This window comes from Saimiri boliviensis, chromosome 5 (assembly GCF_048565385.1).
Source record: "Saimiri boliviensis isolate mSaiBol1 chromosome 5, mSaiBol1.pri, whole genome shotgun sequence".
Classification (NCBI taxonomy): Eukaryota; Metazoa; Chordata; class Mammalia; order Primates; family Cebidae; genus Saimiri; species Saimiri boliviensis.
In genome coordinates this window covers 95,419,507-95,437,668 of record NC_133453.1, presented here as the reverse complement: position 1 = coordinate 95,437,668, position 18,162 = coordinate 95,419,507, and the positions used below count along the sequence as shown (strand labels likewise).

The 18,162-nt window shown below is 36.9% G+C and overlaps 1 protein-coding gene across 1 annotated transcript in view; it reads left to right on the top strand.

Moving 5' to 3' along the window:
* Nucleotides 1-18,162, top strand: part of ARHGAP15 (Rho GTPase activating protein 15) — a 645,891-nt gene that overhangs the window by 378,079 nt on the left and 249,650 nt on the right. Inside the window, exon 10 of the mRNA XM_003921995.3 lies at nt 10,337-10,435. Coding sequence (XP_003922044.1) covers nt 10,337-10,435 — 99 coding nt within the window. The remainder of the gene's footprint in view (nt 1-10,336; nt 10,436-18,162) is intronic.

Genomic DNA, 18,162 nt, shown 5'->3' with positions numbered 1-18,162 from the left:
CATATAGACTGTGTGAAGACAGAGTGTGTTCTTTTCACTACTCCATCCCCAGTAGGCATTGAAAAATACTCCCAGATGGTTAGTTTCAATGGATAAATACAAAAATGCATAAAGGATTCACTTGGTCAAACCACTCTCTATGCTGTTGTAATTCTGTTTGCTGATGCGTGTGTGTGTGTGTCTGCATGTGTGTGTGTGTGTGCGGTGATAAACTGAGGGTGGGAGAGTTAGGTACAAAGAATTGACAAAGTTCTTGGCTTGAGTAGACAAATTTAGAAAAAAATCATGCTGACTGTCCCATGTGGGTTAATAACTCTTTAAGATGCAAATCTCTCCCCGGATGATATATTCACCAAAATGTCTATTGCACTAGTCAGACCAAAATTGGGTAGACATCCATTTTCAGGTGAATTTAGGAACTGAGAAGAGGGAGCCAAAGGGTACTTCACAGAAGTACTGTTTAGGGTTGAGAGTGAAACTGTGAAAATTGAAGACTGCTGGAAGCCTGAAAAGGGAATAAAGAGAAAAAATAGAAAGGTCTGGGAAGAAATTTGCTCTTCTGTCAGGCCCATTCCTGAAACTCATCATTGGTCAGCCTTGGTCAAAGGGTGCTACCCCTGCAGCCAAATGTCCAGCTTCAGTTGAAAACTACAGCAGCTCAGCTGTCCTTGTTCAGGGAGATCCTCTCCTTCAGGCTAGACTATCCATAGCAGATATTGTCGTTATCACTAGAGACTTTAGAATCTGTTAGGTTTGATGAGATGCAAAAATATGAATAAACATGTGGGGGAAAACTATTCACAGAAGTGCATATATTTGGTAACTCCTATTTATTTAGATTCCAAACTACTCAGAAGTTAAAGTAATTAAGCTTTTTCTTGTACTTGCCTCTTATAAGAGAAAAAAAATCGTAAGTAAACAAGGCAATGAGAGAGGTTTACTTTCCCTGTATGTCGTAGATTCAGCAGAGAATCACCCCAATTTTTGATATTGATATAACATAAAGCAGCAACCAATAATTTTAATCGAAGCCCCAAAGCATCATAAGTTAACACAGTACCTCCTGAGGCACTTATAATATAACTCAGTAGTGTTTTAGCATTAGGCGTATTTTTTTGTGTCTTAATTCAAAAACGTAGGCCATTCCATAAACTATAGTACTTACTGAAGTCATCATTTCTCCAAACATTCTCAGTAAAGTTTTGAGAAAGTTACATGATATGGGGCTCATGTTTGAGTATTTTAAAGGAAAAGAAAAGATGGTGGGAACAGAACTGAGAAAATATAAAAGATGAGAGTAGAAACAGCATGCTTCGATAAACAATCTAAAAGTTTTGGGCTGGAAACCAATTCTCAAAAGGAAAAACAAATGTCACTTATAGTTCAAAATCAAAAGATAGAATTATTAAATTGCTGAAATAACCCATGTTTTGAATAGTATTTCATCTTCTAGTATCCACTACCTTTCCATTAAAGCAACTTATTAGGAAATAATCTGCCCACATGTGTGGCATTTTTGTGGGAGAAAATTTCTAATTTTGCCACCTATTCTAATGAATGCCAACTATTATGGAAACTACAAGGGCTATATTTTTCCTCTCCTCGCCCATCATTTTTACAACATTATCCTGATCAATGAAGCATCATCTAGAGAAACCTCCAGTCTAGAGCAATTGATGATTGGCACTTACTATGACAGTGCTGGTGCTGGTGGTGGCCATGAAATGAGCACCCTGACCCAGCTACCAGAGTTAGAAGACAGTTGATTCTTCTCCTTCTTCCATTTCATGGCTTCACTGAGCATCTTGATTTCTAAATATCTGTAAGACTGATCCCCTAGCCCCTCATAAATTCAGTGAATTTCTCACCCATCTAATGTGGTGGGAAATAGATGTCAATCCACCCCTCAACATCATTCAAATAAACTTTCCTTTGCTTAATACAGCCACAGCATTGTTGTGTTTTTCTTTTGTTTGCAGCCAGAAACCTTGACGCATATTATCTCATTACCACAATAATTGTCTGATTTGTTTTTGAAACTGAACCATTTGGGCTGCCATTATTGTTTTCTGCTTCCCTCTGTATTCCTCGTGTGTGTGTCCTTCTAGGTGCTTTATTCTTCCTTTTTAAAGTTTACTAGAATTGCTGCAGTGGCCCTCTCTCCTGAAAACAGAATCACATCATTTTGAAAAGCCCGTGGAGACTGTCTCTTGCGTAAATGATGATAACAGCGTCACATTATTTGAACATTTAACTGCCTCTATTGAGCAGTTATCCTCATAGTTTTGATTCATTTGGAATCTAACTGACAGAGATCACATTACTGGGTGTTCTTTCCATAATTTGTCAAAAAACATATAGCAGGGATGAGAAAGAATGAAACTAATTTGTAATCTGGAAGACTTAACCTGGTTATGCTGATGAAATAACTAAATCGGTCAAAAGTTTGAGAGCTTAAAGATTAAAAACCACCATTCTCCAGTTAAACACTAATTCATTACGTAAACAACATGATTTAGAAGGGCAGTCATGTGGAAGGTCTCTTTATTTTTCTCACCAAAAGATGCTTTCAAAGAAAAACTGCAGAAAGTGAATTTTCTCCAATCAGTGTATATCCTGTCACCCCTGGTTATAAGTGCTAGAATGTGGGATGAAGATGTAATGACCACACTGGCCAAGGTCACAGGCGTTTGCAGAAGATTTCAAAAATATTGGTACCCCTAACAAGAGGTGTTTTCTAGAATATGTATATATATATATATATATATATATATATATATATATATATATAAAGTTGTGTATTTAATATATTTATATACATAATATATAATTATATAATTTATCATATTCAGATATATATATATTTTATGGTTGTTAGGAGAGGAAGGAGGGATTACCAGTGAGCACACAGATGGGAGTATAGGTGGGAAGTCAGGGGCTCCTTGGGGTTCTGGAATTGTTCCTTTTTTTTTTTTTTTTTTTTTTTTTTGGAATGAAGAGGAGAATCAAGAGAAGAGTAGAAAATCCTGAATGTTGCGCCTGGACAAGAGACATGGACATTTAGGGAACAAAGTTCATTAATGCTTGCTTGGAAAACAGAATGCCTTCTCTGTCTCTCCTTCTTTTTCATATCTCTTTTAAGATAGAAGTTTCCGTGGTTCAAATACATTTCTATCATTGAATCATCCTCCTTGGTGTATCAAATTAAGTTTCTAGGTGTGTTAGATTTATAAATGGAGAGCAATCCTACAACAGCACTTAAATTTCAACAAAAACTTTGTAGTTAAACCTCTGTGATTTCTTTTGGTTTTTTGGACATCACTTTTTACTTTGCAAAGCCATCTTGTGTGCATTATCTTCTCTTCTCAATTATTTAATTCATTGTCTGTCAAAGGGTAATGTTGTAGTCAAGATTCTTTCCATTGTGCGTGATAGAAACTTGTCCAAACTGTAAAAGTCAGAATGGAATTTACTGAGTTACTCAATTGAAGAGTCCAAGGGACAGGGATAGCTTCAGGCATGGCTGAATCTAGAAGTTCAAAATGCTATCAAATATTTGTCTACTCAGCCCTGTTTTCCACTCTACCAATTTGATTATGTAGTATGTCTCTCTAGAGGTGGCAGCATAGCCTCTAGACTCTCAGACTCATATCTGCATAGTTAAACATCCCTCATAAGAAGAGGATTCTTCTTTTCCGGTAACATCAGGAAAAGTCTCAGGATTTACTTGACAGGATCCACTTGGGCCACATGTTCATACCTGAACCAGTTACTGTGGCCAAGAAGATAAAATGCATGTTCGTCACTGGAGATAGAAGGGGTGGAGTCATCACTACCCAATACAAATGGCAGCAAAATGAGAAAGGTATCATCCCTAAGGGAATATCAGGGTGTTCTTGCCAGAGGATAGAAGAAGAGACACAAGACCCGCAAAACCAATTGATATCTTCTATACTTTTCCGAGCCAGTGTCATCTGTAAGCAGTGGATCCCACTGAGCTGTTTTACCAAACTTTGTCCTACTGTAACCATAATCCCTTTCTTGAAATGTTTGGCCAATGTTACATCCGTATTTTTTGCCAAGTGTATTTGGTTGCAATAAACAGAAATTTACTCAAGAGTTCTATTGAAATGGACGGGAGGGCATCTCATGGTGTTCACAGAGCTCATGACATGGTATGCCAAGTGCCATGGTAAGGATACAGAGTGCCTGGAGGGAGTAGGCTCTGGAAAGCCAGGAGCTGAGGTGGATCCGTTCCATTTGCCTCTCCCTGCAAACTAGTTCCAGTGTCCACTCATCTGTGGCACATTAGCATCGTCCCAAATGGCTGTCCCAGCCCCCAGGTTTAAGTGTAGGCAGCCTAGAGTTCACATCCCTAGAAACAACCACCTTTGTCTCTCAGTATCCAAATTCTAAATTTTGTAGGAAGAGCATTGCTTTGGTCCAGCTTGGGCCATGTGGTGACCTCTGATATAACCAAGTTCACCTGGGGTACTATGTTCTTGTATTCCAGAGCCCCACCTTCTTGGGTGAGTACAGCAAGTTTCATGAGAGGCTATAAGTGAGAAGAGAAGTTTTGGCTTTCATAGTAACTGGTGAAAGCAAACATCTGCCCTCTATCTAATGAAATTCGAGATGCCTAGGCTTTTTACTCACCAAAACACCAATGGTAGGTAGTTCAGGAGGGAGGGATAGTTTTTCTTTGTGAGGGACTGGCTGCACTTGCCTGGACCACCCAGTAAGTGGCAGTAATGTACCTCCCCCACTTCCAGCATTATAACCACTAAAAATAGTCAGCAGTGCACCTCACCCAGCTCCCTGACAATAAAAAATACCCTGTAGTTGAAATTCTCTCCTATCCACCCCAACTCAAAATCCTTCTCCAGGTCCTATCTCCCCTTATAACTAATTAGTGCCCATATGCTAGACTTTTCACCTCTGAAGTTCTTAAAAGTGAGGTCTATTTGCTGTCTGCTTTTCAGTTTCACTCTTCTACTGAAACCATTTTTCTTAAGGTCACTCATATCCTCAAATTGCCAAATTCAGCAAGGACTTTCATCGTTATCTCCCATTACCATTCTGCTGCCTTTTGAATGCTTTTCTTAATACCTAAATTCCATTTCTATTCTCAAGACTCTCAAGTAACTGCATCTCTGTCTTCTCCAACCAAGCAAGGAGCTTGGAAGTCACTTTTACCTGGTGGATTGGCTCACCTCATGCACCCACTTGCCAAATCCCACTGAATCACCCCTTCTTGTCATGTCAGGTTTATTTTCTTAGTTCAGTCCTCATCCTTCCTCCTCCAAGAGCCTCATGCTCTGTGACCTTGCACAAATGACTCAATATCTCTGGGCCTTAGTTCCCTTTTCTGTAAAATGAAGATAATAATAGTATCTACTCTCAAAGGGTTGTGGGTACATGAGAGAATTAAATGTTAGGATATATAAAGTACGTTGAGCCCTGCTTGGCTTAGTGTAGTGTACAATAAATCCTCACTATTATTTTTACACATAACTGTAATAGCATTGTTCACATTATATTGTAGCTGCTTGTGAGAGTTACTTTGTCCCCCTAAACTGTAGGAGATGGCACATCATTACATTTTCAGGCCGGCACACAGTGTCTGGCTTATAGCCTGCATGAAATAGTTACCAAATGAATAAAGCAATCTTTGCACTCTTTACAGCATGGAGCACAGGGTAGGTGCTCACTAAATAGTAACTGAATGGAATTGGATAGAATTGGATTAATCTGGAGAGAGTGCAGAAGAGGTGCCATAAAATTTGACAAGCCCTAAATAGTTTAAATTTTAAGGTGAAAACTAATTTTCTTTGAGACTCCTCCTTAGCACTGAAATTAAACTGAAGGCATAACTCCACATCCATAGCAAATTTAGAAGTTTTTTCTATTTTGTTCACTCTCCAGTTTTAGTTCCCATGTCCTGCCAACCCTCTTTGTTTTCATTCTCACAGCATAGCTTAGATCATATTTCACCAAAAACCTGGACTCATCACCACCTATATGAGTAAGCTATTGCTACATGACAAACAAACATAAAATCTCAGTGGCAATATAACAAGGAGCATCTATTTCTCATGTGTCTGTGTTGCAGGCTTGACTGGGCCGCTCTGCTTTAAGCTGCAGGTCTGACTGGACTTGTTTCTTCACTAAGGGTTAGCCTCAGTTCTGTGCCATATGTATTTATTCTGGCTTCCAGGCTGAAGGTGCAGCAGCTTCCCAGGGAAGCTCTTCTTTGGCAATAGCAGAGAAGCGAGAAGATGAGTAGAAATCTGCAATGCATGTTAAGGTCTCGGTCTGGAACTGATGTGTTTCCACTCACATTACATTATTCCAAAGAAGACATTAGGCCAAACCCAATATCAAAGAAATGGGGGAAATAAACATTGCCCACTCTAGTGGATGGTACCAGTGCCATGTTCCCATGGCAAAGGAGGTGAATGTATACATCAAATTCAGAGAAGACAAGAAGGATTGTGCACAATGATTCCATTTATCACACCTTTATCCAGATTCTGGTCCTCATAACATCTTTCCTAGGCAATCACATTAGTTTTAAAATCTCCTTGTGCCTCATCTTCCCCACTGTATTATACCCCCTCCATTTTCTTTACAAAGTGCTACCAAGTAAACCTTGTCAAGCAGAGTCTGTTTATAATGCCCACTATACTCAAAAACCACAATCACTTTCTAATGTCATATCATATGCTTTTGGCTGCAGATAATAGAATACCCAGTTTACAATAACTTATGTTATTTCATATGAAAATAAGTCTAGAGAAAGTGTTTTGTGTTGGTTTAAAAGCTTAGCAATGTCATCAGAGTCTCGAGTTTTTGTTGTTTAATACATTAGCGGATGTTCTTAGCATTCATTGTCTCATGATGATAAGATTGCTGCAATAGTTCCAAGCATCACATCATTGAAAAATTATATTCAAAGGTGGACAAAAATAAGGAAAAAAGACTCCTTATATGTCCCTTTCCTTTCATTAGGGGGAAAAATCTCTTCCCTTATGGTCCTGAGTCACTTTCCTGGACATTTCATTGATCAGAGCTATCTAATCGCCCAAAGCTGCAAGGCAGGTAGAAATCAATAGAGATGATTTTCAGGTTCTGTCATATGAGTGGCTTCTAAAAACAAGAAAGAAGGTAGGAGAGGAATTATTTATATGTAGAAAATCAATGGTATCTGCACACTCTCAAATAATTTAACCTACCTGGCATAATTTAAGATTCTTTATAATGCAACCACCATCTCTTTTATAACTGAATATATCAAGATTTCTCTAAATAAGAGTGAATGTTTTCCTCAGCATACTCCAGTGTTCCTATCATTCTTCCCATCATTCATGCATTTGTTTACTTCCTTTCATTTTCCCAAAATGCTCTTTGTTCCCTCTTTTACTTGTCTTTACTTATCTCTGAGAGAAGGGAAGCACCCAAGGCTGGTCTGCTGCCCCACCACATGCTCCCATGTTGCCTCTGCACTTCCCCAGTTAGAGCAGTTTTCTCATGATAAAATGTTCTTAACTGTTACTTATATACTGCCCTACTAGGCAAAGCTTTCAGAAAATAGGGAATGAGTCTTGGTTGTTACATTACCAGTGCCTTTCCTAGCCCTAAACACAGTGTAGCCACTCAAGCTGTTCTTTAGGAAATAACTAAATGAATAAAAGAGCAAATGCCCTGGAATGCTCCTACCTGTATCTTCTTATATCCACCTAGCAAAAACAAACCAAACCAAACCAAAACAATTTCGCCAGACACAACTCTCTCTTTCCCACTCTCTGTCATACAACATACACATACCACATACCACATCTGCACTAAATGACACAAAAAGACCTTATACTAAAGGACATCTTTCTTAGCATTCAATACCTTTTATGATATCTGCTATTCTTTTTTTGTATATTCTTTGAATACTTTGATTAGCCCCTACAATATTACAAACTTCCTGATATTGTTTTTCAACTCAATATGCCTACCCTCATTGCTGTGAAGATAGAAGATAATAAATATTTGTGGAATTGATTTGAATAATAAAATCCATTACTGGGTTTTTTTTACTTTATAGCAATTCTTCCTCCTGACTGTAATCTCTAGACAATGTGAGTCATTTGGTCTGATATACTGGGTTATTTTTTCCTAAATATTTTATGTTGTTCTTTCTTAGAGTGGTTACAAGTGTTTTGAACAAGTCATTGTTACTTGACCAAAGTGTTCAAAGCAAATACCCATGATTATTTCTCACTTCTCTATACTATATTCATGTGTTTTGAGCTTCTTTCTGTTCCTTGGATAAAAATATACTTTTCCATATTGGAGTATGTTATTAATAGTGTTTTAGCCTTAATTGTTCCCTCCATGCTGGGTTGTCACCAATTCAAGCCATTACATTTTTCTAAGAAATAAATTAAAATTATGATTCCTTGAAGTCTCACTACACTCCATTTTGAGTATATCACTGAACATTATGCTGCATTATATATTATTCTATCTAATTTTACAAATACTTTAAAAAATTATTGACTACCTCCACTGATGGTAAAGATGATGTCTTGCAGTCCGTCATTCTACAAATGTTTATTGAACTTCTACTATGTGCCAAACACTGTTTAGGTACTGGGGATCCAATAATAAATGGTTGAGATATGACTTCTGCTCTCCTGGGTTTTGCATTCTAAGCAAGAGAAACAACTAAGCAGAAAGCATATCAGTCTCATATGTCAAGTGGAGATATGTGCTCTAAGAAAAGTAAGGCTGGGAAAGTGGCATAAAGAATGTGAGGAAGTGGAGCCATTTTTTAAAAGGATGGCAGGAAAGGCTAAAATAAGAAGATACCATTTGATCAGAGACCTGAGGCAATGGAGTTCCATGAAGAAGAAAATGCAAAGTCCCTGCGGCTGAAGAGTGCTTGGCAGTAATGAGAAAGAGCAATTCAGGGCTGTTGCAAATTTAAAGATGGGGAGAGAAAACTCAAAATCCACTAATTAGGGGAGATCAGATTCTATAATACCTTGTAAGTCACAGTAGAGACTTTTATTTCATTCTGAGTGAAATGGGAAGCCCTTGAACCCACTAAATATTTGTTTCATTATCAATAATAAGCATTGATGCTATCTCAATAGCAAAACCTGGAAAGAGATGATGGTCAGGGTTGCACAACATTGTGAATGTACTTAATGCCATGGAATGGTACACTTAAAATGGTGAAAATCATCAATTCTATGTTATGTATATTATACTACAATTATAAAAAACAAATGTCTATCTGTGACTACCGCAGGCCAGAGTCTGTGCTAAGCACTGGTGAAGACATAGATGATGCAGACACTCAGAATCTGCTTTGAGAGAGCATATTCCATATATTACAAATATAAATACACAATGCAAGGTAGTGCAAATCACATTGCAAATCAGAGGGCTTGGCTAGGATTTCACAGTGGGTGTTCTCAGAAACACTAGTCTGGAGACATGCTCTTTGAAATAAAAAAAAATGTTGCTCAAATAAGCTTGGGAGATAATGCATCCTCCATTCCTCGTGGAGATTCACAGCACACGTCGGCATTTCACAGACTCCAAAAATAAATGCACATTGAAGAAACCTGTCTGACTTTGCAGAACCTAATGACACTAAATCACTTTGTTCAAGGGTCCTTTTTCCTGAATCCTCTATTAACATCCTGAGGATCTGATATTCCTAATAACTGATGTCACAGAAGACCCAAAGCTGAGATAAGAAGGAGTTAGTGGAGAAAGTGTGGCCTCAGCTGAGCCCTAAAGGAAAGATAATAGATTTGAGAAGAGGAAAGACATTCAAGGCAGGAGAACTGCTAAGTAATTCACTTTCAAGCAAGTCCCCTAGAACTTGCCTCCTCAAATACCATTGAGTTGCAGAATGAATGTCCTAAATATACTGATAACATTGTAATTTTTATAACCATTAAATGGTTAACTTCTTCTAAAACAGTATACCAAAGACACTAAGATTAATTATTTTGCAGAAGTTTTCTTAATTCCTTGTCATTCCTTTTTAGACAACAAAGTTAAGGCCCAGAGAGACTATAACTTACAGTCATCCCTGCCTAATCGATGGCTGAGTGTTAGTTTTCTCACTCTGGGGCCAGGGTCCTATTGCATAAAGGAGGGAGTTGTGGTCTTCATACATCTGCCACAGACACTTTGAAAATAAAGCAAAAAATCAATTCCTATGCAAGATGAAGATTTCAGCATGCAATGGATATGGAAACATAATCAAATTAAAGAACAACGCAAGCTTGGATTTTAATGAAGCTCATCTTTGTTTCTTTTGCAGATCAAATTTTTGGCTCTCATCTGCACACAGTGTGTGAACGTGAACATTCCACAGTTCCGCGGTTTGTAAAGCAATGCATTGAAGCTGTTGAGAAAAGAGGTGGGTAACTGAATGTGCAGCAGATCCCCCATTACTGCACCCTCTACACAACCAGTACTCAAGTTAGCAGTGCCACTTGATTTGTCTGAGAAGCCATGCAATTAAAACTTGACTTATGTTAATCGGTTAAGAGGATCAACTTTCTTATTAACTTCAGTTTGTTTTTACAATAGGGACATTAGTAATTCTCACTAATGTTCTTTTTTTTTTTTTAATATTTTGTCTGTCTGACATACTGTTGATTCAAGTGCAAACTTCTTGTTTTCAAGCCAGTGATAAAACATTCATAAAATATCAGCACTCACAGTGTTAGAACCCTCCTAGCATTCATGCTGGTAGACGTTGTGCCAGAACAATTTTTGGTAAGCCCCCAACATTAACCAAGTTAAGCAAATAGCATTCCGACTTGCAGACAGTGATATCCCACCTTCCACATGTTTCTGTTCAGTACTGAATGTGCTATTGGGATTTTCAGGAACAATTAAAAGACGTACCTCAAAAGATGACCTTTGATTCCTCTATGTCAACATTCTGTTTTTCATCAGAAATTATTTCATCTTACTAAAGAGAACAAAACAAAACCCAATTGAATCATCATTTCTACTCCACTCCAACTGTGGGGTGCTTTTCCTTCAAACTCTGACTTCATTCATTCAAGGTCATTTTTCCTGGAAGATACATATAGTAGATGCAGAATCTTAAAAAATGTATTGTATAAAAATGCGAGGCTTCATCACCATCTGTTACAAGTTTACAACATATTCCCAGGATCTAGGGGGATATATATCATGTAAAAGATAGAGGTGTTTTCAGAAAAAGGATTGGTGAACCTATTCCCATTTCTAGCTCCTAGTGTCTTAAGACAATAGAACCAAGAGGAAAAAATCTTTACCCAGTGATCTGCTAGGAGAAAAAAGCCATTTTAATTCTCTCAATGTTACCTGGCTTTATTATAAAAGCATAATAAAAATGGTCTGCAATTTCTAAGTCCTGGAAATTCATACTTTAATTATACTGTAAGGACAGCCTTGGGATCCTATTATTCCCCTATCAGTAGGGAATGAGAGAATAACAAGAAGGGGAAGAGTGGGTAGGGAATGTGGATAAAGAGAGTGACTTTGGGGAAAGCATATCAACACGTCAGTGAGAGTAGAACACAGCAACTGCAGGATGAGCATGAGGAGAGGTGTCTGCGAGAAATGAAGTCAATTAGGGTTTAGAGAAAAACTGTTTTTATTGCAAGTTGCAATTTCATTTAATTTTATAAGTACATATTTTAGGAATAAATATTATTTAATAAGTACTTAAAGCCCAAATGGATCACTGAGAATATTATAATGTTATTATTTCCGATAGCTAAATTGTCATCATTTTCAGGAAATCTTCATCCACTTATAAATACTCAGCACCAACAGTGTGAGCACTGTTACATTAGACCAAAAATCCAAATAGGACGTTGGGGAAGCACATAATAAGATGTGTGCATGTGTAAAGAAGCGCTCCATACCTCTCGATTTATGTCCCTAGACAAAACAAAAAACTCTGCTAGATACAGCCTTGCAGTGAGCAGATATCATAATATTGTAGAGTAGAAAATGTCTATACATAGAAACTGTATCTTTTGTTCATGGCATTTTGTTGGTGATTTTTAATAAAATAAGACAATGTTTTTGCTGACTGGAGCAATCACATCTAGCATTATATTTCATTGTCCCTGTGTTTACTCTTAAAATGAATTTGTAGATCCAGCACTAAACAGGCCCTAATCACACATATGATTATTAAAATAATTCCTAAGCATTTTAATGAAACTCAAAGACTACAATTCCACAAAGCAACTGATAATTCAAAGCACTTTGGCAGCGTCAGCTTAAAGGAACTCTATGGAAATATTCAATAAAAACTAAGAGGCACAAGATAAACCTCTCACATCATTGCAAGATTTACAAGTGTGTACTTTTGATTATAATTTTCTATGATCGTTTTGTTGGATTAATATTCTTATATTTATACGCCAATTCTATTTACTCAAAGTGTTGTTTTTACGAAATTCTGGCATAAAGCATTTCAGGACAGAAATAATTTATGTGAATCTAAGTCCAATGTTTATGCAGGCTTCTGATGACATTTTATGCTGGGGTTGGTATTAGGAAGTAGCATATTAAGGTGCCAAGTCTCTCAGCACGGCTGGGACTCAGCATATCTGGAGCCCTCCTTCTAATGGCCAGATCCTCTTCTAGCCAAGATACTCAACTGCATAGTCATGGGAAATGCTGATGGACCAGTTATGGGAAAGGAACATTTAATGAAAAACTGTGTGTTTACTCTCACAGTCTTAGGGAAATGGTCTTGATACTCACTATATCGGCACATTGGCTGTTATAAAAAAAGATTGTTTCCTTCCTTTTTTTTTCTTATGATTATTTTTTACTCCTTTAAAAATCATCTATAAACTGTAGCTATATTTTTAAAAAATACTTATTAGATTGATGATGTAAAATGAAACATTATCAGGAAGGCAGATCTCACCATTCATTCATTTATTCAATCAGTCATTTGTCTTACCTGTTTGCATTGAACAGAACCACGTTGCTCACGTTTCTGTAGGTCTCTCCAGGGAAATTCTACCCAGTACTTGGCACAAGGTGATTCTTTATTCATCCCTGGTAGGTGACGTTAGTTACATTTTAAATTTTAGACATGCCTAGAAGAAAATCTGTTAATAAACTGAATATAAACCAATTTAGCTAATAATTTGCTTAGTATGTTTTCTTATCTTGATTTGGTTCTCTTTATTACTCTAAATTACCAGAGCATTCTCCTCCTCATCAACTCTTATAACTAGATTAAATTTATTTCTGTGGTTTCCTTTTTCTTTTTTGGGATGGAGTCTCACTCTGTTGCCCAGACTGGAGTGCAATGGCACAATCTCGGTTCACTGCAACCTCTGCCTTCTGGGTTCAAGCAATTCTCCTTGCCTCAGCCTCCCAAGTAGCTGGGACTACAGGAACATGCCGCCATGCCCCACTAATTTTTGTATTTTAAATAGAGATAGAGTTTCACCATATTGGCTAGGCTGGTCTCGAACTCCTGAGCTTGTGATCTGCCTACCTTGGCCCATTTCTGTGGTTTCTGACAATGTCAGCTGAGCTTTGAAAACACACACAAAATTTGGAAAACAAATTGTTTTTTGTTTTGTTTTGTTTTGCTTTTTATTTTTTAATTATACTTTAAGTTCTGGGGTACACGTGCAGAATGTCCAGGTTTGTTACATAGGTATACATGTGCTATGGTGGTTTGCTGCACCCCATCAACCCATCATCAACATTAGGTATTTCTCCTAATGCTGTCCCCCCCAGCCCCCCACCTCCTGACCTGTCCCGTTGTGTGATGTTCCCCTCCCTGTGTCCATGTGTTCTTATTGTTCAACACCCACTTATGAGTGAGAACATGCGGTGTTTGGTTTTCTGTTCTGCTGTTACTTTGCTGAGAATGGTTTCCAGCTTCAGCCATGTCCCTGCAAAGGACATGAACTCATCCTTTTTTATGACTGTAACTCCATGGTGTATCCATGGTGTATATGTGCCACATAGTATCATAGTATCCATGGTGTATATGTGCCACATTTTCTTTATCCAGTCTATCTTTGATGGGCATTTGGGTTGGTTCCAAGTCTTTGCTATTGTAAACAGTGCTTCAGTAAATATACGTGTGCATGTGTTTTTATAGTAGAATAATTTAAAATCCTTTGGGTATATACCCTGTAATGGGGTTGCTGAGTCAAATGGTATTTCTGGTTCTAGATCCTTGAGGAATTGCCACACTGTCTTCCACAATGGTTGAACTAATTTGCATTCCCACCAACTGTGTAAAAGTGTTCCTATTTCTCCACAACCTCTCCAGCATCTGTTGTTTACTGACTTTTAATGATTGCCATTTTTACTGGCATGAGATGTTATCTCAACATGGTTTTGATGATCATTTTTCTAATGACCAGTGATGTTGAGCTTCTTTTCATATGTTTGTTGGGTGCATAAATGTCTTCTTTTGAGAAGTGTCTGTTCATATCCTTTGCCCATTTGTTGATGGGGTTTGTTTTTTCTTGTAAATTTGTTTAAGTTCCTTGTAGATTCTGGATATTAGCCCTTTGCAGATGGATACATTGCAAAAATTTTCTCCCATTCTGTAGGTTGCCTGCTCACTCTGATTATAGTTTCTTTTGCCTTGCAGAAGCTGTTTTGTTTAATTAGATCCCATTTGTCAATTTTGGCTTTTGTTGTCATTGCTTTTGATGTTTTAGTCATGAAGTCTTTGCCCGTGCCTATGTTCTGAATGATATTGCCTAGGTTTTCTTCTAGGATTTTTATGGTTCCAGGTCTTAACATTTAAGTCTTTAATCCATGGAAGACAAATTGTTAAGGAGCATGTTAGTCTTTAAAGCTCTTTCAAATGATTTCTTCCCACTTGTCTTGCCTTTATAGTTGGAGACCATGTATCTGATAAATCATGATTAGCCAATGAAAAACTCAACTGATGTTTCTTTTTCAAAGTCATTTCTGTGAAAATTTTAAGACGTTGTTCAGCTAATGCTTTCTCCATATCTTGGGTACAATGACCAAAAGTGTGAGATCATCTAACACTATCTTGGATGTTTGAGGAAACAAGCATGTAGAGCAGGGGTTTCTAATTTTTTGCTTCCCTGGGTCACAGTTGAAGAAGAATTGTCTTGGGCCACACATAAAATACACTAACGCTAACAATAGCTAATGAGCTTTAAAAACATTGCAAAAAAAAATCTCATAATGTTTTAAGAAAGCTTATGAATTTATGTTGGTCTGCATTCAAACCCCTGGGCCATGGGTTGGAAAAGTTTGATGTAGAGGAAGGCATTGTAACATACAGTAGATATAAGCAGTGAGAAGTTCATTTTCACTATGTTATAAAACACTTTGTGTAGTTTATAATGACATCGTATATGTGTAGAAATTGCTTACTTAAAAATAAGATCACCTGTGTATGTTAGGTACAAGGAGACCTGAACTAAACAAAGTATATATTCTAAACTGGTGTAACAAGCAGTAAGACCTTATTTCACAGTTATTTTTATTCAAAGCATGTAACTATCTTTTGTGAAGATTCATTTTTTGGAAAGAAGCTTTATACAGCATGAGATACCTTGTGAGCACTCAATAAATAGTGGTTAAATCGAGTAGTCAAAGCCAAATGGCTATTGAGTACCTACTGTGTGTCATCCTGCATGTTATCAGCTGATAATAAAGAGGAGATAGACATTAAACAGACAGACACACATGGGTATGTATGTTAGCATAAACCGTGAAAAGTGCTATGAGAGAAAAGAACAGACCCTACAAGACAGAAGAACCATTAAAATAATTAAAAAAAAAAACAATGGGAAATATGTGTGCTTAAAAATTATGTAAGAAACCCTGAAAAATGAACTCGTATTTGTCTGATTTTATTTTCATTATAAAGAAGATAATTAGGAGATGTGTAATTTTACCTTATTTTGTAGATTATTTTCTTGATACATGGTGACTATGTAATGTGTATAAGGAGTCCCTTGGTGTGAGGTCTAATAGGACATGCCTTAAGTGGCGAACCAGGCATATTCTACCCAATAGCACCAAACACACATTTAGTCAAATATATATTTTATATGAGTAGGGTTAGCTAGACAAATGAGCATATTTCTACCCTAAACATATTTTTATGGATAGAAGATATTTTTGTTTTTAAGGGAATAAGATTGATTTTTTTTAAGTCTGTAATATAATTTAGATAGGTATCCATCATTTGGAATATGTCTTAACAACTCGTACTTCCTTCATGATTCCCAGTTCTGGTGTTAATATGCACCCAAACTATTTTAAAATATTAAAATGGTACCTAGAGATGAATTGTGTAACAATGTGAATATACTTACAATTACTGAACTATATACTTTAAAAGGATTAGGATGATAAATTTTACATTATATGCTTTTGACCACATTTTTCTTAAAAAAATGAAACCATGTTTTTCAAATGTGATAATTCCAGGTATAAGCAACTCTGCAGAATGCCTCAGCAGATGCTAATCAACAAGTTTGCCCTTTCTGTCTTTTTTCTAGAACACGAAATGCTATGACAGGAATGGTACACAAAGTTACATATTTGACTTGGTGCCTAAAAGCCACCCTGGGATCCATAACCTTGCTTAAAGATTTAAGAAAGACCTTTAGTCTGCTTCTGAGAAGGTCCTTAGCCTCAAAAACTTTATCTCTCAACTTGACTTCTTAGCAGCTGTTATATTTTTTTTGCTGTCGTTTGTTTGGCAGGATCCAGTTATAGGTTCCGATGTCTGTTTAAAGAAACAAGGAGGCTGTTGGCTTTAAAATTCCCTCATTGCTTGTGTGATCAGCATTTTCCCAGGCTTTTCTACATAGTTTGCCAAGCAAAGGGACTGACCTTTTGTAGCAAACACTTTTTCATTTCAAAATGCTCACTTTGATTTTTGTCCCATTTTATGCTCATTCCAAACTGTTTACAACCCACTAAAAATGACTGTGAATTATATGTTTGTGTAATGGATTCCTTTTGTGGTCTGAGTGGAATGTTTACTTTGAACAATTAGTTATCTTTGGGTAGATTATAGCAACTAGGAAAAAGAATGGCTAAAATTATTATTATACCTTAACTGTTTCTTCTTTGGTAATTCCTCTACTGTTAGGCGAAGTTTGAGAGAATATCAGATTAACCAGCCTGTGACATTATAAATGAAACCTATCCAATTATGTGAATATTTATTTGGATATGTGTGTTAATATGATGAGAAAGTGTGGTTGGACATCTACTCAGGAATATACTTGCCTAACTCACAAAAATTCAAAACATGGTGTGTAAATAAATATCTGAATATTTGCCATATACATGCTTCATTTGCATATGCAATGTATGTGTTATATAAGTAACAGGCATGATGATAGTACAGCTATTGTACAGTACAAATGGTACAGTATTGTAGCAAGCATTGTAGTTGTTAATATAATTTTCCTGATTATTTGATCCAGTGCACCAGTCTGCCTCTTGAGATCCTACCGAGTGCTTACTTGCAAAAATAAAACTTCACATAGTTGTTTCCCGTTGCCTTTGAATCCAGGCCCCGAAACTGCAGATCATATTGCCTTCCCTAGACAAGCTCTGCTCCCAGTTCTGCTAATTTTATGCTGTTCATTCTTTCCCACTTTGGGATAATCTATTATAGTTGGATCCAGGCACGCACTAAAGGCTGATACTTCCATGAAGAATGTGCAATTTGTACTGCTTAGTTTGTGACGAGATTCTTGAAAACTTTTATGATTCTATCTTGTTCCAGAGAGACTTCTGCTTGCTAGTTTTATAAGCAGTGGGTGAAAAAAAGTAACAAAAACAAAACAAACTGATAAAAATTACATGCTCCAAAAAAAAAAAAAAAAAATCAAGAGTACAAGATAAGCACTTTTTCTTTTTCCCTGGAGAATATTTGTGGACTGAACAAAAATGTTTCTGAGGGCACTGACCTATGTGTGTGTTTTTTTTAAGTGTTTGCTTTTCATGCCTTATGTTAGGCATCAGCATGCATTTACAATGGAGATGATCTTCAAAGAAGCTCCATGAATGTTTGCAGTGAATCTCCCTGGCTTTTCTGAGTTAAAATTAAGACCAGTTTAGTGCTTTGGTGTTTTGTGT